At 38.1% G+C, this 26225-nt stretch overlaps 1 protein-coding gene across 1 annotated transcript; it reads left to right on the top strand.

The window, feature by feature from the left end:
- The first annotated feature begins 482 nt into the window (after positions 1-482).
- LOC127441615 (mitoguardin 1-like) lies at positions 483-26189 on the top strand. The gene is made up of 16 exons (XM_051699214.1): positions 483-583; positions 1150-1295; positions 9134-9302; positions 11517-11635; positions 12015-12150; positions 12264-12400; positions 12537-12657; positions 15268-15368; positions 17238-17356; positions 17963-18035; positions 18465-18551; positions 18629-18727; positions 19130-19264; positions 19374-19427; positions 19618-19734; positions 22149-26189. The coding sequence occupies exons 2-16, from the start codon at positions 1197-1199 to the stop codon at positions 22365-22367; spliced, it is 1785 nt and encodes a 594-aa protein (XP_051555174.1). The 5' UTR covers positions 483-583; positions 1150-1196; the 3' UTR covers positions 22368-26189.
- Positions 26190-26225: the final 36 nt, after the last annotated feature.

Below are 26225 nucleotides of genomic sequence, written 5' to 3'. Positions count from 1 at the left end.
TTAATCTTGTCTTTGCAATTTATATGCCCCAAACAATATCCAGAACAGTTTGTTTAAAATGTAAATGCTAAAACTGTTTAATTCAAATTAATATTGATATTTTAACATCTAGATTCTCTTTTTTATTTATTGTTTTTTTTAATTTTTTTTTTATACATTTGTTGCTAACAAGTTGCTAAATAACAGTTTTCCATTTCATCCATGGAGCTATAAAATACCTGGAGAGAGCTATCTGTTAGCATCCCCACTGGATGGATTTGCACTGGATAGTCGCAATCCCCATTCACTTTCATTCTTTGGAAAAGAGCAGCGTGAACATTCTGCCTAAACTCTCCTCTTGTGTTTCCCGAAAGAGAGAAAGCCATACAGGTACAACATGAGGGTGAGTAAATGATGACATAATTTTTTATGTGTGGTTGAACTTTCCCTTTTTCCCAACTTATTATCGCGTGCTTTTATTTTGAAATATGGCTGTGGCGCAGGCAGTGTGTTCTAGATTCGTGGTGATTGTCCTCCTTCACACGAGCTCATCACATTGAGTCAATAGAGGGCAGATGGCGTGCCCAGTGAGAACGCACTAAATGTAAGTATTAAAGAGTAATGTACTCGCTTTCTGTTTTGTCTTCAGTTTGTTACTTAAATTCAATTTAACCTCCGATCTGATGACATAGCACACCATTATAGTTAACCATCAAGCTCAACACAGCACATAAGTGGCTAAGTTTCCCTTACACTTACTTAAACATACTGTTTCTGACCGATGGGTGATTTTAACTAAGCATGGGGTCGTGTAGTTAACATGGCCATTTTCAACCTTAAAATTAGCCTTCACGTGTTCAACATAAACGTGAAAGGCAAGCTCGTTTTCTTGATCTCCACTGTTGACATTCCTGGTTTTGATGGCTGAGCAGCAATGTTGCATGTTTTGGACGGTTGCTCATAGAAGAGTACATATTGTGATCATTACACAGTGATCGGATGTAATACATTCCTGTGTCTCTGTGTGTGTAGTGTCTGAGACTCAAATCCCCTCTTAACCAAAGTGACATGTTTGTCTTGGCACGTCAGCTGGGCATTGCTTCATTCCACTGATAGAGACCGGCATCAACATCTCTAGATATAACACGTGTAATGTGTGTGTTTCTATAGGTTGTACTGGTGAAGTGGACTATGGGCAGTAGTTGAGATTTGGCATCATGGCTGAAGACATTTTCAGAAGCTCGCACACGTCCATGAAGGTGGCTGCCTTGCATTTTGTGGATCTGCCTCTGTCTGTCTATTACTCTCTCCCACAGGTGAGCAGGTCATCATGTCTTTCAATCATGTCTTCAACTAGATTTCTTTACATTTGCCACCCTACACCAGCTTTTAAGATATTTCTTTAAACTGAGTCTTTTTTTTCAACCACTACAAATACACAATTATTTCCCTATACTGTATGTTATGGATGCTTGTAAGCAAAATTGCCTTTAGGCCTCTACGTGAAATCAGTGTTCCCACGCGTCCTGGAAAACCTGGAATTTTGCAGTTATCCAGTCACTGAAAATTAGAAAAATACTTAAGTGTCTTGGAAAATAATGATTTGTCCTGGAAAATATTTTAGTATAATAGAATTGTCAGTCTGTGTTCCAACAAGGTTTTTGTTACATGTACTAAAACAGGGTAACGATCGGGACTAAGGAATAAGAATTCGAGTCAAATACACAGATTCTTGTAGTTTTGTCACTGCCGGCACTAGCGCATTGTGATACAACATCAACTGTCATAACCAAATCCCTATAACATACTTTCTCTGCTTATCTGCTGCCATCTCTGCTTTGCGTCGACAAAATAGTTTTAAGTATTGATATAGTACAAAATATAGTTTTTTCGTTCCAACGTTGCTGTAGTGTTAACTTTAGACAGCGATGACTGTCGGACCACTGATTTAAAAATAAATAAATAATTCAGTTAATTTTCAATAATTCAACAATTGAAGTCTGCTTATACTGCGGTAACCACATGTAGAATGCGGAAAACACGGACAAAATCACAGAATCTAGTCATAAAAATGACATTAGCTATAAAACGCAGAATCTCATGGAATATGGCATATTTGAATGAAAATGAATGTTTAATGTACAGCTAATCAAATTAAAATTGCGATGTGTCCTAGTGTGAGAATTAAACTGCAGAAGTCTGTGATTTAATAATTGAAATATATAATCTACAAGAGATGTGCGCTTCAAATTGAATGTGTGAAGCTGGCCGCTCATACACTGAAAACACTTCATCATGAGCATCACGTGCACTCTTGTATGTGTGAGATGACAGAGAGCAGAGCAATCTGAAGCGTGCAGCACATACAGATTATTTAATTAAATCACAGCTTTACAGGGATTATTAATCACACTGGGCCATGTAGTGAACTGCATATCTGGAAGTGAGAAACTACCTTCAAAGATACAGTTGTGCTCAAAAGTTTGCATACTCTGGCAGAAATTGTGAAATTTTGGCATTGATTTTGAAAATATGACTGATCATGCAAAAAAACTGTCTTTTATTTAAGGATAGTGATCATATGAAGCCATTTATTATCACATAGTTGTTTGGCTCCTTTTTAAATCATAATAGTAACAGAAATCACCCAAATGGCCCTGATCAAAAATTTACATACCCTTGAATGTTTGACCTTGTTACAGACACACACACACAGGTTTAAATGGTAATTAAAGGTTAATTTCCCACACCTGTGGCTTTTAAAACTGCAGTTAGTGTCTGTGTATAAATAGTCAATGAGTTTGTTAGCTCTCACGTGGATGCACTGAGCAGGCTAGATACTGAGCCATGGGGAGCAGAAAAAAACTGTCAAAAGACCTGCGTAACAAGGTAATGGAACTTTATAAAGATGGAAATGGATATAAAAAGATTTCCAAAGCCTTGAAAATGCCAGTCAGTACTGTTCAATCACTTATTAAGAAGAGGAAAATTCGAGGATCTCTTGATGCCAAGCCAAGGTCAGGTAGACCAAGAAAGATTTCAGCCACAACTGCCAGAAGAATTGTTCAGGATACGAAGAAAAACCCACAGGTAACCTCAGGAGAAATACAGGCTGCTCTGGAAAAAGACGGTGTGGTTGTTTCAAGGAGCACAATACGACGATACTTGAACAAAAATGAGCTGCATGGTCGAGTTGCCAGAAAGAAGCCAATGCCACAATATGCCCGACAACACCTTGACATGCCTCACAGCTTCTGGCACACTGTAATTTGGAGTGACGAGACCAAAATAGAGCTTTATGTTCACGACCATAAGCGCTATGTTTGGAGAGGGGTCAACAAGTATTGTGCTCCTTGAAACAACCACACCATCTTTTTCCAAAGCAGCCTGTATTTCTCCTGAGGTTACCTGTGGGTTTTTCTTTGTATCCCGAACAATTCTTCTGGCAGTTGTGGCTGAAATCTTTCTTGGTCTACCTGACCTTGGCTTGGTATCAAGAGATCCCCGAATTTTCCACTTCTTAATAAGTGATTGAACAGTACTGACTGACATTTTCAAGGCTTTGGATATCTTTTTATATCCTTTTCCATCTTTATAAAGTTCCATTACCTTGTTCGCAGGTCTTTTGACAGTTTTTTTTCTGCTCCCCATGACTCAGTATCTAGCCTGCTCAATGCATCCACGTGAGAGCTAACAAACTCATTGACTATTTATACACAGACGCTAATTGCAATTTAAAAAGCCACAGGTGTGGGAAATTAACCTTTAATTGCCATTTAAACCTGTGTGTGTCACCTTGTGTGTCTGTAACAAAGCCAAACATTCAAGGGTATGTACATTTTTGATCAGGGCCATTTGTGTGATTTCTGTTATCATTATGATTTAAAAAGGAGCCAAACAACTATGTGATAATAAATGGCTTCATATGATCACTATCCTTAAATAAAAGACAAAATCAGTGCCAAAATTTCACAATTTCTGCCAGGGTGTGTAAACTTTTGAGCACAACTGTACACTGAAACGCCAAAATAAAAGCTTGAATTAAATGTGTTTTTGCTTAAATATTACACTAGTTGGGCACATAAAATATTTTGGAAATATCCTGGAAAATTGTGCCTTGAAAAGAGTGGGAATTTGGTGTAAAAAATGACACCCGATTGCATTGGTTTATTGATGTCTTCACCTTTTCAGATCTATACATTGAAGGCTAATACTTTTTTTTAAAACATTTTTTAATTTATTTTTAGATTCAGACTGTACAAACAAGAGTACATACTATTTTTACATAGGAAAGAAACTATATGAAAGTGAAGAAACAAAAATGATATTATAGAAAACAGTTGCATAGTTAGAATTGCTTTCATATTTTACTTTTAGATGTTTTGATTTCAGTTTTACATTGCTCAAATGCAGGTATTTTTTCAGTCCATTTAACTTTATGGATATAATAATGAGCCATAATAATTATTAAATCACATATAAATATGACATTATTATTATTATCAATTGAAATACGCTTTAACATTACATCAGTTTCTTCAAAATTATCAACAGTCTTGGCTTATTTTTGGAAATAATCTTTGCAGCTCCCTCCCAAAGACTTTTGGACACTCCAAAAATAAATGATTAATAGTCTCAGGGGCATTTTTACAAAAAACACGGTTATCTTCCATACTTACTTTAAAACGCTGTACCACAAGTGTCTTAACCGGGTATACTCGATGTACAATCTTACATAAAACCTCCTTCACTTCATTCTTAATGCAGCACTTGTTAGGTGTCATCCATATTTTGCTCCAAACAAACTGTTTTTTAAACAGAGTTCCATTTAACTAAAACAGCAAGGATATCCTGTGTTTGCAAAAGGGAACTTAAAAAAATATCATTGCAACCATAGCTTAAAAAATAATGTAAATTCTTTGATTCCAATGGAAAGTCATTAACACATTCTAAAAGCCTCAAAGTTTCTCTGGGAATTGCATGTATTACCATTAAATATTGACTAGGTTCAATTGAGAAATTATAAAAATTAATAAATTCGGTGTAACTTTATAAAGCACCCTAATTTTTGATCAATTGCTTAACCCAAATAATTCCCTTTTCAAACGTATTTTTGTAAAAAGTGTTTTATTTCTAAATCTTATATATTTATTGTATCTATGGGAGGAGAAATTATGATTGTACATAAGTGTCCACGAAAGTAATACCTATTTGTGGAAACTCAGAAGTTTTATGGGTATTTTATTAAAATCAAAATCACATTTCAGTAAAAACTCATACCATTAAAGGCTAATACTAACAGAGGCTCATACTGACAAGTCATTGTGTGCTGATGAGTGAGAAAACATGGAAGCAAGTTGTAATAGCATTGTAATAATAAAACTGTAGAACTTGTTGATTTTTATTTTGGTAAATATTTCGACATTAAAAATTTGTAATATACTTATATCAATTTTATAATGTAATCATATATAATCTATAATTTATAATGATAAGAATTATTTTAAAAAGTAAGAATTATTATTTAACATTAAAAAAAAAATATTAGTAAGTAATATGGAAATGCACAGCAACATTTTTGCCTATTAGGTTTGATGAATATTTGGCTTTGTGCACCAGCCTGACATTGCTTTGATATTCCTTTTGAGAAATTAGATTAGGACATTAAATCAAACACATGTGTTATGTGCTTCAATGGATGTCACAGCAATTGCCTGTGAGACACAATGCCTGATTGATCTGTGAGTGTTGGGATGCATGTGTTGCGTGCAGTCAGTGTGATCACTGTTAAGGATAATCTGGATATAAACGGAGCGTAGGTGGGTGGCACTGCCAGCTTTGCTCTTCTCATCCGCAGGCTTATGTCTTACATCAGTCTTACTATGTAGAATAGGGATTTTGTTTTCCATTCCAATCCTTTTGATCTTTAAAAGAATAGTTTACAAAAAAAAAAAATGAAAATTTCCATCATTTACTCACCCTCATGTCGTTCCAAATCTTTGACTTTTTCAGTGGAACACAAGATGATAGTAGATAGTGAACAGGGGCTGTCAAGATCCAATATGGACAACAAATCACAATAAAAGTAGTCCATGCTACTTGTCAGGGACGTGATTCTTCCGGATTAACCCAGAATTCATTTTTTTCCGACCTAAAAACGTGACCCGAGTGAATTGTGTAAATCCGTAAAAAAATAAAAAAAGGGGGATGTTAATATTTCATCGGGGTTAACATTTTACCAACAATGTCCTGCCCATTGCATTGCATCCAAACAAGTGTCATTCAAACTTCCCTCTGAACTACTTCATTCACTTAAACTTCACTGCTGCCTCTGCGTCATGCACATCCAGTACATACTTTGTTGAGAATGCGCGAGATGGAGGCTCCTGATTTTCGCTGTCAGGACTTCATTCAAGACAGACAGGTTTATTTTAATTCATCAAGACAAATAAAATGGTTGGATGTAAAACAGGTTTGCTGACAGGTAAAAAAAAAAAAAAAATCGCTATTTTTAAGGGGCAGTTCCAGCGTTACTGACATATTTACCGTGAAATCGGGAAATTTATCTTCACACTTAAAGTGCTCTGCCAGTATATCAAACCATTTGCAGTATATGTATAATCATAAATCCCTGCAGATAGAGTCCAGACATTAGAATATGTTAAGTCTAGATATTTTTTTTTTTTCATTTAGATTGGGAAATGAACTTGGGTTACTGATGTAAAAAAAAAATGGACATGAATTTTAGGAGACCACTCTCTGTAAAAACTCTTTGAATTTAAATGCACAGTCCAGAAATAATACTAGCCACATGATAAAAAGGGGTTGGCACTCCTAAGAACATGTAATATTACATTTGTACTCATTGTCACATTAATACATTTTCACATTAATGTGAATAAACCAGCATGTCAATTGTAAAAGCAGCACTTACAGTAAATATATGTTGAGAGAAAACTATCCAAAACTCTTTAAAACCTGCAAATGTTGACCTGAGACATTGGTATGTTATCCGTTAATTGAGCACTATCGATTGAATTAAGATTTGAATTGGGATAAGGCCTTGAATGATTAGTAACCAATAAATACTAAACCGTGTTTAAAATAATCTGCATTGACTTCTTCAGACAGCACTACATGAAGTAGTGACGCCATCTAACAGCTGTGTGCGGGAAAGCAGCGCATCATACGGGATTATCCAATGTTTTATCATATTACAATTAAAATTGCGAAGCTTGACAAAATGATCCCTTCCCAAATGTTGGCTATAGATTTCATAACTTCTGCACTCTGTTTGGGTGGTTTTGTGCTGATCGACAATAGCTCCAGTTTGTGTTTGTCAAGAATTATTGCCAACACTTTACAATAAGGTCTATTTGTTGACATAAGTAAATTCATTTTAGGTTCATGATATAGGTATCATGAACTAACTTGAACTTTTTATGGCATTTATTAATCCTTGTTTATGTTGGTTAATAAATATACAATTGTTCATGTTAGTTCCAGGGATGGAGGGGATTGTTCGCTTTCAGAAATAGCTAGTTTTCTTATTAATAGGGGCCAAGCACCGAAGGTGTGCAGACATCTATTGTATCTGTCAGTTTTCTTCTTCTTCATTTTTCTGGCTGAGAGTCTATGGCTGCCCATAGAATCCTTTGGAGGAAAGTTGTGAAATTTTGCACACTGATAAAGGACAACTGACTTATAAAGAACCCAAATTTGGGGTCTCTAACTCACACCCTCTAGCACCACCAACTGTTCAAATTTGCATAACTTTTGAGCCGTAAGGCCTAGGACTAGAAACAATTTTTTTTTTCTCTGATTCCTTGGCTTATGCTGATAGTGGATGTGAGGCTGTATCTTCACAATGCTTTGGCATATTAAAACGAAACTTGTTATATGTCTTAGGCTGTGTCTGGTTTGGAAGGCTGCGTGCTAGGTAGGACGCGTCCTTTGAAGGCTGCAGTATACCGAGTGTCCTCCTTTAAACAAATCTTGTTTAAATGAGACGGCCTTCATAGGACAAACGGAAATGGAACGGAACATGGTTGCTATGACAGCACGCCACTCTTTAACAAGCGGGAGCACTTTGAGTGAGAAGGGAACAAAGTCCCTTTAGAAGGGAATGTATGAGGTACATTTTTAGGAGAGTTATAATGATGTAAAGAGAAAATAAAATAGATTTTACAGGTGTACTTTTAGTCCAATACTTTATTTTAATTATATATTAATATAATTATACATATTATATACTCTGCACTCATCTACTGAGGTACTTCAACTTGGGAATTAACATTCCTTGCGTTTGAACATCATATTTACGGGCAAATTGGCGTCATTTTTTTTTAGACATTTCCATTGAAGCAAAGAATTGTGGGTTGTGAGTGCCCTCGAAGGATACACCTCATGCATCCTCAGAATTCCTGTGAAAGAAGGTCGCATTCGAAGGCTGCATTCGAAGTGTCCTACTCGCTTTTCTGAAACGAGACCGCCTCGATGACGTATGCGGCCGACAAATGCGACCTCCGGAGGACGCATCTTCCAGACGAGACACAGCCATAGCCATCATGACTTGAGGGTACATGCACAGTTTCGACACGGCACCACCTAGTGGTCTGGAGATTTGAAAAATGGCTGTTTTTGCTTATAATTTTGGAATAGTTTGGCCTAAAATCATGAGACTGGTCACTTCAGATTCTTTGGGGCATACGGAGTCGACTGATACCAAATTTTCCAATGCCGGCCATTTCTTTTGGACCAAAAGATGCAGTAATTGCACTTATTTCTGGAATGCAATGATAATATCACTATTATTAGTGATATTGACATAGGTTGCTGTAATTGTTGTTTAGGCAACTGTTATAACTTGAGGTTTCATCTAATTTAAGCGTACATAATTTAAATATATTTTTAATGAGGGAAAAATGACTTGGTGCACCTTTAAACTTTATCAGTGGATCAGATCACACAAGCCAATCACCATACATCCAGCCAAATGCCAGCCAGTTGTGTCCAGTCAGGTAATCCTTGTTGTCACTCTATCTGACTCCCTCGCTCTCTGCATGTCTCACTCTGATCTCTCTGCGTGACTGCAGCTGATTGTTAATCCTGAGCAGAATGTTGCCTTATGTCTCTTTACTCCTCCTCTGATCAGGTAAGTCTAAGTGCCGGCACCAAGAAGCTCTTTGCCGCCACTGCCTTCGGTGCCGTCTCCCTCATCTTCCTCGCCCGTCATTTCAGAAGAAGAAAGGGCAAGAAGAAAGCCAATTCGCCTGTAGAACACAAACATTTTGAGTTCCTTACCTGTATCCCGCTGACAAAAGGTAATAACAGGTCACAAATCACTTCAGGTTCCAACACTGATCCCTTAAGAAATATTCGGGTTCAATACAAGTTAAGCTCAGTCAACATTATATGTGGCATAATGCTGATTACCACAAACATAAATCCGGGTTACAGTGAGGCACTTACAGTGGAAGTGAATGAGGCCAATTTTTGGAGATTTAAAAGGCAGAAATGTGATGCTTATAATTTTATAAAAGCACTTACATTAATTCTTCTGTTAAAACTCTTGTATTATTTGAGTTGTATAGTTGTTTAAATCATTTTAGGGTTTACTTCGTTACGTCGCCATGGAAATAAAGTTTTAAGATTGGATAAAACTTTACTCAGAAAAGATTAGTAAGCGATTTTATCACACTAAAATCATGTTTACATGCATATTGTTTATGTTTTGTGGCTATATTTTTGAAACAATCAGTATTTTAATGTTTACGGGTTGGCCCCCATTCACATCCATTGTAAGTGCCTCACTGTAACCCAGATTTATGTTTGTGGTAATCAGCGTTGTTCCACAAATGCTGTCGATCTAGCTTAACTTGTATTGAACCTGGAATATTCCTTTAAAATTTGTCAACACGCTGGTCCCAACATTGCATAAAAGCTGTGTTGATATTATTTTAGTATTTAATGGCAACAGCTGCAAACTCATTGTTTGCAGTGGTATTCTTCATGTATGTAAATACACGTTAGGGATAATGCACTGGCAGTTTGTAATTTTAGCCAATTAAACCCCTTTAGGTCGGATAATAGAAGAACCTGACGCAAATCACCTTGCTGGGTTTGTTTTGCAGTGATGATTGCCTGACTGTACATTATCAGGAATTTTACCTTGTTTGTTTTCCAAATAAATAACTGGAAATAACAAACTCTGATTTGAGTTTAAATTATTTTATTATGTAAAAGAAGAAAGACCACATTGTAGTAAATCAGTTGCATTGAACAATGGTAATTAAACAGTTTAGTGGTCATTTCATTAAAATATTTTACAGCAGAATGCCGCAATTGACCTATCCACAGCTGTGTAGTAAATAGTTATAAAATATGTACACACTACCAGTCAAAAGTTTGGACTCACTTGACTGAATTTGTTTCTTATGTTTTTAAATACTTTTGATCTTTAAATGATTAAATGCTTGAAATACATTTTGTAGACCAATATAAAATGTGCCTACAAAAGCATATTTGCCTACAAAATTTCTTTGCAAAGTTAACATTTTTAAAAGTTTGAAGTTGGACCAGTAAAATGACAGACCCTGTGTCTCAATCAGCTCCCTAGCTCCATATGTTGGCTCGTGAATCAGTATAATGTGAACATGAATTCGGGCACTGGCAAGGGTGTTCATCCACTGAACATTGGGACACTTATGACTCAATCACCTGCGACACGTTAACAAGCTTGCGCATTCAAGCGCAGCTGTTATTAATCAACAACATTGCTGTATAAATCACACTATCGTTCATTTTCCTTGAAGATATTCAAACGTACAGTGTTATTATAACAGATAAATGGCATAAATAAATAAGTTTAAACCTTTTAACAACTCAAATATTTAAAACATTGTTTCAATTTCATGGTAATTATGAATTAAAGACATTACAAACAACATCTCCTTTAAAGTGAAAATAAGGCTTGTACTTCATAGTTTTACACTTGTGCTCATCTTCTAATGACTTGAGAGACGTCAGAAGACATGATGACTTTTTCAGTAAGGGAACATAGTGAGCAATGATGCTCCCTGGTTTTTACTGTGCATTGTGGGATTTTTTAGGGAGCGAAAGTTTCAGTGCACTAGAACGATTTTGCGAATGAGACAGCCCTAAAAATGGCTTACTCCCTGATCAGAGCCCTGACTACTGAACTAGGGAGCCAACAAATATTCCTCGTTGATGGGAACTCCTTCAGTACTGTTTAAAAAGCATCCAAATGAAGTTGGTTGAGAGAATGTCAAGAGTCTGCAGAGCTCTAATCAAGATTTGGGTAGTTATTTTGAACAAGCTATTTTTTTGTTACTATATAATTCACATTCTTACATTTGCCTTATTTATTAGTGTATATGACTTTACAATTACTCAAAAATGTGGAAAATAGTAATAATAAAGAGTAGGTTTGTTCAAACTTTTGAGTGATACTGTATTCATTGATGACTGACTGTCTTGATGGTACTAAAAGGGCTGTCCATCACCTATTCTTTCAGACATTGGCAGCAATAATCAAAATCCACCTCTGAACTCGAAGAACTGCTACTCATGTAATGTGGTGTCCAATGGCAGCCTGTACAGCAAGTTCTCGGGTTCCCTTCAGAGCTTGGCCTCAGTAAGCTACCTTATTTCTTGTCTGTCACTTGATGAGTGCAGTGGTTCCCAACCCTGTTCCTGGAGGCCCCCCAACACTACACATTTTGGATACCCCCTAATCAAACACATCTGATTCAACTCATCTGCTCATTAGTGGAGACTCCAAGACCTGGATTGGGTGTGTCAGAAAAAGGGAGATATACAAAATGTGCATTGTTGGGGGCCTCCAGGAACAGGGTTTAGAACCACTGGTACAAAATCTCAAGACTTCAACACGGCATGCTGCAAAGTACTTTTAAAACAAAAAAAAGCTGCCACAAATGTCACCTGAGGGTGGCAAAACTGGCCTTGCAGTTTGGTGTTAAAATAGCACATTTAGTGCATGTTTTTTCTCTCAGGTGAGGAGCAGGCACTCCTCCAGCAGCTGCACCTGTGCTAACAGCTCCAGCTGCTGGGATGGAGCAGGAGACGATGGTGATGTCTGTAACCTGCTCAACATCCCCGTCGCCACTCCAGAGAATCTCTACCTGATGGGTGAGAATCAGCACACAGCAGAATTTACTCCTAAACCTTCTCCTCTGTCCTCTGTCAACCTCAAGAGACACTAACAACTGTTAACCCACCCACTGCTGGTGCTCTTCTCACAGGGATGGAGTTATTTGAGGAGGCCCTCCAGCGCTGGGAGCAAGCGCTAACATTCTGCAGTAGCCGAAAGGAGGATGAGGCTAGCTGTGCATCGGTTAAATTGGGAGCTGGAGATGCCAGAGCAAAAGAAAGTATGGAGGTATTATTCACCAACCACTATGGTCTTCAGAGGCTACATTGCTGATCCATGCACCGCAGTGAAGTGAAAACCAGTGTACAGGGTTCCGCTGATGTGTAATAAATGTGTAAACTTGATCATGAGTATTCTTCATTAGGACATCATCACTGCAGATTTCATCCATAATTTGGAGTCTCTGCTACAGAATGCCTACCGGCTACAGGAAGAATTTGAGGGAGCGTTGGGAATGACAAACCCTTCAACGCAGCCCATTAATGGTGAGTCTCTTTTTCCCCTTTAACTAAAGTCAATAGATGTCTGTCTAAATGGTCTTATGTAACATTTATTATAGGGCTTGACTCCGTCTATGGTTGTACTTCAAAGAATGGTCTTTTTTTTATTGACGTGACATTACATGTGCTCTTTTTTGTTTACATAAATCATAATGCCATTAATCAAACCATAACTTAATATAAATAGATTGATGTTCAAGTCAAGTTGTTTTATTTATCATTTGGACAGCTTACACAGGATTTACTGTTACGGCATAGAAATTTAAGGTAATAATGTAAAGTATATAAATAATAAGTCTTCTGTATGCAAATAGTAAATTGAAGGTAACAAATTTAAAGTGAATAAAAATGTTTTATATGTAAAACAAGAACAATGAGGCAGGAGTTCCAAGGAATTCCTGCGGTAGAAGACTGTATAGAAGGTTTTGTTGCAATAAATGGTAGTGAATTTTAGAGGTCAACCGATAACCAATTAATCAGCTGATTGTAAATCTGCTTCCCGCACCACCACCGAAGTGATTTCTATAGCTACTTTGCTGAGTTTACTTGTCTAGTGAGAGGACATTTTCCTGCGAATGAGAGAGGAAAAGCACGTGCAGCCTGAGGTGAAGTGAAACTTTGTATCTGTTCCAGATATAATTAATATATATTAATTATATTTAAAATGTGTAACATTAATATGACAGTAATTTGAAGCACAGCCTCTGTAAAAAATATAAAGCCGAACATAAATGTATAAAAATGTTGAACAGTTTAATGGGTTGTGAATTTTAACTGACTAGTAATTCCAGTGTGGATTAGCAGCATCATAACCGTTTAGTCGACTAGTCTCGCACATCCTTAAAGCCTATCATTGGCCTATAGTATACAGTGATCCATTTTGCAATTGATTTTGCATCAATGTACACATGCATCAGACGGACACTTTTGGAACGTCTCACAGTTGTTGCGTTGCGTCATAAACAGCGTTTTTAGGTCGCTTTGTCAAGTTAAATGTAGTTTGAAATGAAAAAAAAAAAACATGTATTGAGATCCCTGCATTTGGAATTGCGCTCCATCTAGCTGTGTTTGAACGCAAGAACGTGTTCTCATCTTGTGCTGTCGCTAGTGTCAAGCCTGAGTCTGATTTTGTTCTTTGTACAGCTGCACGTTGGCCTATACAGCTGGAGTTTTGCTTACTGCCCCCTGCTGAAAACAGGTGGTACTTCAAGCTTGAATTGCTCCTTGGGGGACCTGATCAATTGCTTTAATTTTTTTTTTTTTTTTTACACATACATTTTTATATAATTTAATCGCACTGAAACAGCCCTAGTATTTACCAAATTAAGCTTTTTATAGCCTATATATATATGGCTTGCTAAAAAGACTCTGAGAAGGTCTCAATTATTGTCTAAAAAATCTTTATTTGATGGTATGAATTGTGCTAATGAAAGGAATTTTCTAAATCTTTTATGAATGAATACAGCTTGACAGAACTGTCCCAGAGATTGCTCTGTACAGATAACCTGATCACCAGGAAACTCTTGAGCATTGAAAGTGTTTTGAATTTGACATCAACATTTCTACTGCATGTATCATTAAAGATATGTGACCAACAGACAGAACTGAACCCATCAGCAGTGGTACTTAATTAGCCATCTGTTAATACATCTGTTTTGTAGTGGCTGTTTTGAAGGCTTATTTAGACCTCGACCTCCTTAGCATACAAACGTCTGCCCTACATTCTGTAATGAAGTCTCTCTGGAGCTCTGTCCACAGCAGTATTCCTAAGAAGAGACCGGGTCATTATGAGGCTTCCTGTGTTCAGGTCACTCACGGTGAGGAGGGGAAGCTATGGCTTTATCTTTAGTCCTCTGCTGCTAATAGAGCTCTGCGGTCAGGAGCTCCCAGTAACATCAATCTATAGAAGAGTGTAGCCTGAAGGCCTGTTCACAGATTCTTAAAGACGATTTTTAAAGTGTTTGAATTTTTATACTGCATTAAGCTTTTTTTCCATTTCATTCTGTGCTTTCATTATCGATTATTCCATCAATTTCAGCCATTAGCCTCGGTTACATTTGTGATCGAGTTGTCTCTGGGTGAATGTTAACAGCCCCACCAACTCAATTTCTTATTAATGGCCCTATCTACTCTCTTTCTAGGCTCTAAAAAGAAATAATTTCTGTTGGTGGCTGGGCTCTTGTGGCCTTGAGCCAGTGTACTGTTATAACTAATTTGCACTGTAAAAAAAACTGATGCAAGTTGTTGAACAAAGCAATGTTGAACAGTAGATGTGCAACTTTGCTTGTTTTGCATCTAAATAGAGTTGCTTAACTACTGCGTATTACTGAGGCTCATCTCATGTTCTGTATAAAAATGAAGAAGCTGATTGTGGTCCAAGGTTCTTTCCTAACAACTGTTTATAGGTCTACCTCTCACCCACTCTAAATGCACATGCCCTTCCTCATGCAAACAAACACTCATTTTGCTTTCAATCCCAGAGGATCACTTCAAGTGGTTTGTTTATGCTATCTGCAGTTTTGGAACTAGAGCAATTTGCTAATCCATTTAAGATAAAGGCAGATTACTCTAATCTTCTGTCATTTTCTCTGGCAGACATACACACAGATCTCTCTATGAGGGAAGACTTGGAAGGCACATGCGTCAGAGACTCAATCAGCATCGCCTCTACAGATTCCTTTGTGTCTGCAGCAGAGGTGAGAGGGAGCTCTTTTTGCCCAATTTATTTTTTTCCTTTTCTTTTCTGGAGAACCTCAGAGCGCCCAATAAATACTATGGTACATGAATATGGTAATTGTTCCATACCACGGTATATCAAGTTCAATGGTATTACAATCTGATACCATAAAGCTGGCTCTACACTAGATGATTTTTCCAATGATTTTCAGGTGTTAGCTTCATCAACATAATCACTGGCCAGGCAGAGAGAGACAGAGCGCACATGTCAGTGGGAGGTGTTAATCACTTGACTGTCTGGACTCCCAGCTGAGTTAATGCCTTGAAACACTGGAAATACACATCCAGCTTGCTTGAAATTATCACTGGCTGTGGGTGGGGCAGGAACATGCCATCAAGGCAGTGACTAATGAGTGCAGTTCATGTATAAAGAGTTTTTTTACTGGAGCACGGAAGCAATTTTATTTCTGCAGAATAAGTACCTTATTGTGTTTTGCTTGTTTACACACTTGTTAGGCCTTGCACTAATGCTTGATCTTAGAAGTCAAAAAGAGGAAAAAAATAAACGTAAATGTCGTGTACCAGAAGTTTTTTTTATATATATATAATTGCCAAATTTAAATATTTAAAAAATTAGTTATAAAAACAATGTAGATACCATTTTGTTTTAATCAACAAAAGTTAGGTTATTGAATGATGCCTTTTAAATGGGTTTTTTGACTATTTGAAATCTCTTTTGTGTCTGAAAAGTCAAGGAACATGTTTGTCACCATATTTTGATAATGACCCGTCTATTTAATCATTTCTTCCATATAGTTTTGTAACTAGTTAACAGTTGTTAGCCAGTAATTATCGCAAAATAAACCCATCCAAGATGACAATACATTGCCTACCTTCTATTATATTGATTTATGAACGTTCACTTGTGTAAATAAAAGCAACTGTTATGGTTCGCGTTCTTACCTCCAATTCCCGCTGAAGAGCTGCCAAGCCATATTGTCCGCGGTAAGTGTGGTCTTGCCCAACATTTTCAGTGCTTTCTATTCTTTCTGCGTGTAAACAGAAACTGCAGCCGCTGCCGCAAAACACTGCTTGCTGTTTGCCTGTGTGTTCACGTTTTGCACAGAGGCGGTGCTCTTGCTCTTATTTCTGCAAGCTTCAGGTTGATTGGCTGTGAATATGGGGGTGGGGGCGTGACAGTGAAGTGTTGAGAAAAGTCAAAGGCAGTTGTTAAGTGTGACACCGTCCCTCCATTTTTAATCGGTAAATGTGACAGGCTCACTGACTAAGAGGGCAAGATTATTGAAAACAATCATTAAGTGTGACACCCCCCACCCAAATCAAGTTGTTCTCAGTCTGCTAGTGTAGAGCCAGCTTAAACGTTTTTTGTAAGGGTCATTATCTTTGGTAATTTAATTCTGCCCCTCCTTTTTTTGTTGTTGACTGTAGCTCATGGTTGACTGTTCCTGCTGTCATGGACACCAGCAGTCTGGTTTTACTCACTCTGCTCATATAACTGATAAGAAAACGATTGATTTATCTGACAGCACTTCCCCATTAGAACAGAACAGTACTGAGCAGGGAAAGTGGGTCATCACTATAAACAAACATTATGATGAATCCTTAAAAGTGTTTGGAATCATTCCTCCCAGTCAGGGGGTGTAGATCCCGGGGGGACAGTTCGGCAATATAGGTAAAACACATTGTCAGTATTGAGATGTGAGATTTACACCCCTGCTCTCAGCAGGAATATTTTTTGTGATGATTGTTGTGCCTGCAAGTAAAAACATATTGCACAAGTAGCATTAGTAAGATGTTTTGTGCATTTGACATGTGGTCTGTGAAAACTATGAGCACAGATTTAGAGAACGAAGTGCTTTGTGTTCCAGTTATCTGAGCACAAAGAGATGAGGAGTGCCTATGCCCTGGGCTCACTGTGCCATTACCCCCTCTATGAGGAGGCTTTGCAGATGGCTGAAGAGGGCAAGATCTCCTGTCGAGTTCTACGGTGAGTCATGTATTTTAATGGGAAATATCCATTAACGCAAGAAGCCACAAAAGGCTGGAGGATACAGTGATTTTGTTATGGGGTGTCCGTAGGTACTGCACAAAGTGGACATGTCCAGTGTTTAATTAATGATATCGTTTAGTCATTAAACTACAAGGCTAATTGTGCTGCATGCTTGACGTGGCATGTCTGTGTATGATCTTAGCAACTGCAAGTCTTCATGCTTGCTGTGCAGCAGCGTAAGCAGATTTAGTCCATAAAGACCAAGCCTACTAAGTTGTCATATCAATTCTAATACTTGAAAATGTACTCCAGGTTATCATGACTGAAATAATTCTACCAACACGTGATAAAGCTCATTATCCTAACTGTAGGTGATATTGTAGATATAGACTTGGCGCATTAGTCGAGAATTCAATGGATGTGAGGTTGCAGGTGTGCTTACAACAGCTGTTTTACAATGACTTTGAACATGGCTCATTCTAGTAAATTGTGACTGTGCTGGAACAATTTGTATTATAAAGCTGTTTATTTAGTCTGACCATTTTGAATGTGCTGTTTTTATGCAGACTGTTGTTTTCTGGTTGTCTTTTTCCAAAAAAACAGAACTGAGATGCTTGAATGTCTTGGAGACACTGACTTCCTGGCAAAGCTGCATTGTATACGGCAAGCATATCAGGTAATGGATTTCCTTCTCCAAGTCCAGTGTATAATATTTGTTTTCTTTAAGTAATCTTGTGGATTTGGGTATAGTATAAAATAATCTTGGCCTTTAATTTACCCTCGGTTTCTTTTAAACAGTCCAGTTTGATGTAAGGGCAGTGCTTCCCCTGAAAACGTATTTAAATCATTCATCTTATTTGTTGATTTGCCAATAGTGTACTGGTCTTATCTGTTGTGTGCCTGTTCTTTCAAGCATTTGTGACTCATTTACAGTAGAATTTTTATTATTTTATTTTCAATTAAGTTCATGTTACAGGTTTTATATTAATTGTATACATTGGATTGTGGGAATGATGGAATAGGGCATGCAAAATTTAAGTTGAAGTTAGAGCCTATGTGGGGACAACCTTGTGATGCATATTCTGTGCTTTGCTTTTCAATTTAGATCATTTTTTGTGAAAGGGCAACTAGAGCATTTTTGTCTGACACAGGAAAGATGATATTGTCTTCAATAATTGTCAAAGCAAGGAAGGTGGGTTTTCATTCCTTTTAAGTGTTCCTGATTCCTAAACAACACAGAACCCATTTAACCTGTTCTATGGTTTGCAGAGCCCAAAAAGATTTGAGGAGGTGTTTGGAGAAATGATCTGCTTCCTGGAGAAAGCGGATCACTGGGAGAACACAGAAATTGAGCTTTCTTCAAGAGGGGTGAGCGATCTCTTGCTATGCAGTATCTTGCGAAGACCTGTCCTGAAAAGCAAAATCTTCTCCCACAATTGAAACACATTTTGGGCCCTATCCTAAGAGTGCTATGCCTTAAGCACAGCACCGTGCGATCCGTCATACTGTACATGCGAAGTCAGTGGGCATGGCTATGAAGTTTTTATATTTTTGTGCAAGAATGGCTAAAATAGAGCGCACGAAGCACTAGTGGGCTGGGTCACATGCAATTTAATTCTGAGGTTCTTCTGTGGTTATCGTACCATCTGCGTCCTATTAAGATGTAGCGCACTGTTGTTGTGCATAGCGCTGCCGCGAAAATAGAGCCCCTTGTCATCTTGTCTTGCGCCGTAACTTTTGACTGAAGTTTTATGTTTTTGTCCTATTCAGGTAAAGCATCTAAACTTCTATGACATTGTTCTTGACTTTATCCTAATGGACTCATTTGAGGATCTTGAGAATCCACCAATCTCCATACTTAATGTGGTCAATAATCGCTGGCTCAACAGCTCCTTCAAAGAGACTGTAATTACAGAATCTGTATCAATCTTTAATCATTTGAGACAAAATTATATTTCACTTACACAAATTATGCTGTCTTTGTTGTTTAAATAACTTCATTCTGCCAACACAGGCTGTTGCATCAAGCTGTTGGTCTGTTCTGAAACAGAAGAGACAACATATAAAGGTATTATTTGATTTATGGCTGTGCAACCAACATTACAGGGCTGCACTTTGCAACATTTTAATTGTTTTACTAAAAAAACAATCACTGAAACAAGTTTAATCTTTCCAAAATGCCCAATCAATGTAACTAAAGAGGAAAAAAAAAAGTTACGTTTACCTTGTAATATTTCATTTATTTTGTGTGCGCCCAGGTGCAAGATGGCTTCATTGCTCATTTCTATGCAGTCTGTGAACACATAAGTCCTGTACTGGCCTGGGGGTTCCTGGGTCCTAAAAGTTCCTTGCATGATTTCTGCTGTTTCTTCAAGGTAAAGCATCATTTAATTCCCTCTGTGTCTCAGCCTCAGGAGACACGCATCCATGGACCATCTGATAGAATGTACACTAACATGAGGTAGTGAAAACGGCCAGATCCAATTTGTTTGACTGGCCAATCCGCAACTTCCAGGAGTCAGGATTGGCAATGCATGCTTCCAAGGAAGTAGTAGTTGCTGGATTCGTCAAAGTTTGCAAAATTTCATGGCATCAAATCTTTGATGGATATTCAGGAGTTTTGTTCAAAGAAACAACATGCATGTTCATGATGAGAATGGGATCCCACACTTTTTCCATATTCCAAGTCTTAACCCATTGTTTAGGTTTGATAATGTAGAAATAGGTGAAGTACCTCACAGAAAAAAGGTTATTTGATGCTTGAGCCACTGCTCACTAGCCTATCATTATTGTAGCACCAATTTCAGAATTTCTTGCCGTTAAACAGCATGTAAAATTAAAAGATGTGGCAAGTAGCTTTACATGTGGTAACAGAAAGGCTGTTGGATTGAACCATACAAGGGGTGATCCATGAGCTATTGTGCCTTTGAGCAAGGCAATGGTTTCTCCAGGCGGAGTGTCAAGTCATTTTGGGTGTTTTCTAAATGACTACTTGCATGCTGATCAAATGGCTCCTTTTTAAGGGGATGGTTCTTGGCCAGAATAATCGACAATGTGCATTCAGAATCAGAATGAGCTTTATTGCAATTTTCTTGGTGACAGGAGCTTCCAGTACACAACAATACAAAACAGCAACAAGACTTTTCAAAAATATTTAAAAATTGAATAAAAGAGAAATATTGAGAAGAAAAAAAAGTATATATAGAATACACAATAGACATATATATTATATATACATATATACACACACACACACACACACACACACATACGTAGTGCAAATCTAAATACAAATTTAGACACTGTTATATACAGTGCAAGGGAATGCAATGGCAGAAGAGGTTGGATGTGTTGGATAATATAAAAAGACTAAGCTGTATATTGCACATTAATTATTGCTCAAGGGGGCAGTTTTAACTGTTCATGAGAAGGACAGCCTGACGGTTCTGGTGCTCAGAGCTCTGAAGCGTCGGCCAGAAGGCAACAGTTAAAAAAAATGTAGTGGGCAGGGTGAGTGGGGTCCAGAGTGATTTTTCCAGCCTTTTTCCTCACTCTGGAAGTGTATAGTTCTTGAAGGGAGGGCAGGGGGCAAGCAATAATCCTCTCAGCAGTCTGAACTGTCCTTTGTAGTCTTCTGATGTCTGATTTCGTAGCTGAACCAAACCAGTTATTGAAGTGCAGAGAACAGACTCAGCAGAATTGTATCAGCAGCGCCTGTGGCAGGTTGAACTTTCTCAACTGGCGAAGGAAGTACAACCTCTGCTGGGCCTTTCACAATGGAATCAATGTGGGTCTCCCACTTCAGGTCCTGTGAGATGGTAGTGCCCAGGAACCTGAATGACTCCACTGCTGCCACAGTGCTGTTTAGATTGGTGAGGGGGGACAGTGTTGGGGTGTTCCTCCTAAAGTCCACAATCATCTCCACCGTTTTGAGCGTGTTCAGCTCAAGGTTGTTTTGACTGCACCAGACAGCCAGCTGTTTAACCTCCCTTCTGTATGCAGACTCATCGTCATCTCAGATGAGGCCAATGACAGTGGTGTTTTGGTTTCTTTGGGACAGGAATGATGATTGAGCGTTTGAAGCAGTAGGGAACTTCACACTGCTCCAGTGATCTATTGAAAATCAGTGTGAAGATGGGGGCCAGCTGGTTAGCACAGGATTTAAGACATGCAGGTGAACCACCGTCTGGGCCTTGTGCTTTCCTTATCTTTTGTTTGTCAAATCTACAGAAGAACACATTCAGGTCGTCAGCCAGTTGTTGGTCCACCACAGGGTTGGGGGCAGGAGTCCTGCAATTCGTAAGTTGTTCCATGCCACTTCGCACTGATGCAGGGTCTTTAGCTGAAAACTTGTTTTTCAGCTTCTCGGAGTATCTTCTTTTAGCCACTCCGATTTCCTTATTCAGTGTGTTCCTGGCCTGATTGTACAAGACTTTATCCCCAGCTCTGTAAGCATCCTCTTTGGCCTGACGAAGCTGCCTGAGTTCCGCTGTAAACCATGGTTTGTCGTTGTTAAATGTTAAATAAGTCCTAGTAGGGATGCACATATCCTCACAGAAACTGATATATGATGCAACATTATCTGTGAGCTCGTCCAGGTCTGTGGCTGTAGCCTCAAACACTCCAATCAGTGCAGTCAAAACAGGCTTGTAGTTCCAGCTCTGCTTCATTGGTCCATCTCTTTACAGACCTTACTACAGGCTTAGCAGATTTTTAACGCAAATGTAAATAAAATATTTTATAAAACAATTTATAAAATAAAATCAATGGGTTTTCTTTTGGTCCACAGGAGCAGGTACTGTTCTTTCTGAAGGACATCTTTGACCTGGAGAAAGTGCGTTATTCCAATCTAGACACTCTGGCTGAGGACATCCGGCACCTGCTTCACAGACGCTCTGAGCTGCTCCTGGCCTACCTCGGTGCTGACTCTCTCCATCACCACAATGGCTGTGCCAGCACACCTTTGCACCTGGTACCCAGTGCTTTGCTGGAGGCCCGAGTCCAATGAGCAACTGTGTCTTCTACAACCTCCACATTTTCTTGGATGTTCTGACTCCAGATCTGGAATGCACTGCAGTTGAGATCCTTGTTTCTGGGTTCAGTGCAGTTTCTCGTCAAGTATTAGTGTAATGTTTAAAATGTAGGAAGAAAGGGTGATATGCCTTTCATGTGGTTTTTCAATAAATTTTTTTACTTCAATAACTCATTGCACAACAAATTATCTGAAGTTGTAGGGTCTTTGTAGGTGATGTATTGAGACTTGAAAGCTTTAACAGATATTGTGAGCATAGGCCAAAGTGTTTGGAACGGTAGAGATGTTTTTTTAAGGTGGCACCCTTTCTTCAGGTTGCTACTAATCTCCCAAAGGTTTTTCTTGACAAACTGACCTCTGTAGTAGTCTTCAGACTAGACGTTTCTTATCAGAAAGAATGTAGTGGCCATAAATGAAATAAACCTGGGCTATATTCAATAAAGCCATCAAAAGTTAATGGAACAAAAGCAATAGCAGTATGCTTCCATCTTCATTGAAACAGTGAATGCCATATACACATGGTTGGTTTGACTGTACAAGCCTTATGATTACTTCATGTACTGTGACCCTAAGTGTATCCTAAATTGAATGCTATGATGTGCAGATGGTATTTTGTTGACAATTGTAACAGCCGTTTGGGCCAATAAACACTGCAAGGCACTTTTCCGCCATTGGACTAAACAGTTAAACTTGAAGATCCATGTCATTCTGTAACAATCAAGGCACGCTCGAAGATCCATGTCATTCTGTAACAATCAAGGCACGCTCGCAGTTTCTTTTTCATTGTGGTGCTCTGAAATCAGGACTAGAATGGACTGACTTGGCAAGTGACCAATTGTGAGTTGTTCGTCCTAAAGCCGGTCCACCAGCACATTTGGAAATGCTTGAAAATCCAAGCTGGGAACAGTTTGTAATTGTGCCATAATCTAGCTGTGCTCAAGTGCAAATGCTACTGGAACTGTGACTCGCCATGTTCAGAACCTTTTGGCCCGCTGGTGGAACAGCGCTTTGTGTTGTATTAACTGGAGCATTCAAAGCATCATATGGATCTTGAATAAAAATGCCAGACATTTTCAATGATTACAACTTTATTGATGACAATGGCAGCAATCTTAAACAATTCAGACCAACAATTCCCAGAAACAAAGCAAAAGGTACATTCAACAAGTTTAAACAGTTCATAATTACATTTTATATTTTACCTCAAAGGCATGCTGCAAATTTCTCAGATAGCCTCCGATTTTCTCTTCGTTTTAGACCCCCACGAATTCTGTTGTGAACAATTTGCTCAAAAGTACATCTTGCATGCATACAAAGAGATATGCAGCAATGGACAAATACTACATTTAGAGAAACTCTCCAGTTTACATGCCAAACAAAAATCAGTCTGGCAAATGTCTACTAAAAAAAAAAAGAAAAGGAAAAGAAAAATGTTCCTGGTCATGGTACACCTGGATAGCATTGATGCACATTAAGTCCCTACACTTAAAAGGCAAAGCATGTACTCAAAAGAACATTTCAGAGAGCAGTCAGGCCAATAATACAGAAACATGGCTACATTTCTATATCAAAACACGAGGTCATCAGAACAGCATCGACAAACATCGCTCTAAGCTAAGAGAAACATTGACTTTGCAATGACAGATTCCTCATGATATATTTTTTTACCTTATAATTGGAGCCCTCGAACAGTCTACGTTCAGCAAAGGGACAGACTCAAAGGAATCCTCCTTACGGACAAACTAGCTCAGGACCTGATTCTACGAACTACGCCTGCAGCATCTTCAACACTGTGAGTAAGAATGAAGTCAGCAATGTGGGACAAACATTAGCACTACAAAGGGGCATCAATAAAGCTTGCAATACCAATGAAACATGAGCATACATACAGTATACGTCAGTGTTATTAATCAGTGTTTCATTCATAGGGCTAACTGGATTATTTAGCATCTGCATGCAGTGTGATACAGTGGTAAGGCAGATGAAACAATTCATATGGAATAGGATCACACTAAGCAGACTTACCAAGAGGCTAACATTAATGTTTTAAGAGTGAGCAATCACATTGTGCATGTATATGTATATATAAGACAGTATAATAATCCTACTTAAAGATGCTAATCTGCATTATGTTGTTGACAACAGAGGAAAATCACATTTTATGAGCTACAGGTCAATGCCATGCAATTCATTTGGACAAAAACATACTTCCACAGACCTTCAAAGCTATGCAATCTATTTAGTACAAGAGATGATCCTTTATTGTAACTAAGGTCAACATTTGCTGCTTTTCAAGGGTAAATGCATTATACTGGGCCACAGGTTCAAATTGCTGCCATTTTTGGATACTCTTACCTGTGTCACTGCTGCAGAACCTAAGATGCAAGGTCAGGGATGACACCGCAAAATTAGACATTGCACTGCTCATAGTGCCACTAATGAACAGTCAAATCAAATCACTTTCATCAACTTGTCAGCCTTGAAAAACTGAGTCAGGCACAGATTTATAAATCAGCAAAAGGACAATAATACTATAACATTTGAATGAGGCCATTTGCTGAGGGTCATTTTTAAGAGCAATGCAGTAAAACAAATACTTGGCAAATCACAAGACGTTGTATAAGAACAATGTCTAGTCAATGTTAAGTCGCAGCATTTCCAGATGAACGTTTCTTTTGCTATAGACAGCTTTGCACTGCCCTGACTAAAACACACAGTGGTATAGTTCACAGTTTTATAAGAAAAAGTCTGAGACAATTTCTAAATGACTAAAACAGTGACAACATGGCGAGATCTAGATCGGCAAATATCACACACAGCTGTTATGGCAAAAATAACAGTCCAATGTGAAAAAGGGGTCAAGTCACAGGCTCAAGAAAGACATCATTATATTGAATGCATGTCAAATGAAATTTACAGCCCTGACATACTTACCCAAAAAAAGGGTCAACATTTATATAATTCAACTCATTGCATTTCAAGTACGTCAAAGACAATGCATTGACTGCAATACAGAAACTGGGCCATAAAGTCATGTACATTTTGTACTTACAGTGGAGAGCTCATTTCAGTGGTGAGGAAGTCTCCATAAACCTACAGGCCTATACTGGAGGAATGCTAACAGACAATGGGCAGACAAAAAAAAAATAGTCCACTTTCGCATTTGAGCTTTTTAATTGTATCAAAATGTTTTAGAAATGTCAGCAATAATGATAAAATATATACACAATTGATGGATTTTAGACATTTAAAATATGGGAGAGGGACAAGTAATTTTGCAAGGCATAACTGTTGATCAGAACACTTGACCTGCCCTGGAAAAAAGCAGCAAACTTTGATAACAAAAACTAGAATAATTGCAACATGTTCGCAGTCACATCAAGGAACAGTTTGTTTAAAGACGCATACTTGCTTACCGCCTTCCTAAACTTGCCTGTGAGGGAGGAAATGTCTCTCATTAACAGTGCACACTACCTCAACAAACCAGATGAAATACAGAACAATAAGCAACACTACAGCACTGAAGAGTTATTGCATGGGTCACATACCTTGCCAACACCAAGCCACCTTGCCTTAGATAACCTATCTATACCTACATCCACAGAAATGACCGGTAAAAAATGTAATATAAAATCAGAACTATCCATTCATCAAGCAAGCAATATCAAATGACCAATTATCTTGTTACTTTAAAATAGACCAGGAATCAAAATAAAAAATCAGGGGTAGAATAGACAGTTGAAGAGTGACCAAAAAAAAAAAAAAAAAAAAAAAAAAGGAAAAAAAAAAAAAGCAAAATTTCAATTCTGTAAATTTGGACAAAGAGAGAGAGAA

This window comes from Myxocyprinus asiaticus, chromosome 5 (genome assembly GCF_019703515.2).
Source record: "Myxocyprinus asiaticus isolate MX2 ecotype Aquarium Trade chromosome 5, UBuf_Myxa_2, whole genome shotgun sequence".
Classification (NCBI taxonomy): domain Eukaryota; kingdom Metazoa; phylum Chordata; class Actinopteri; order Cypriniformes; family Catostomidae; genus Myxocyprinus; species Myxocyprinus asiaticus.
This window is presented reverse-complemented; position numbering and strand designations above follow the sequence as displayed.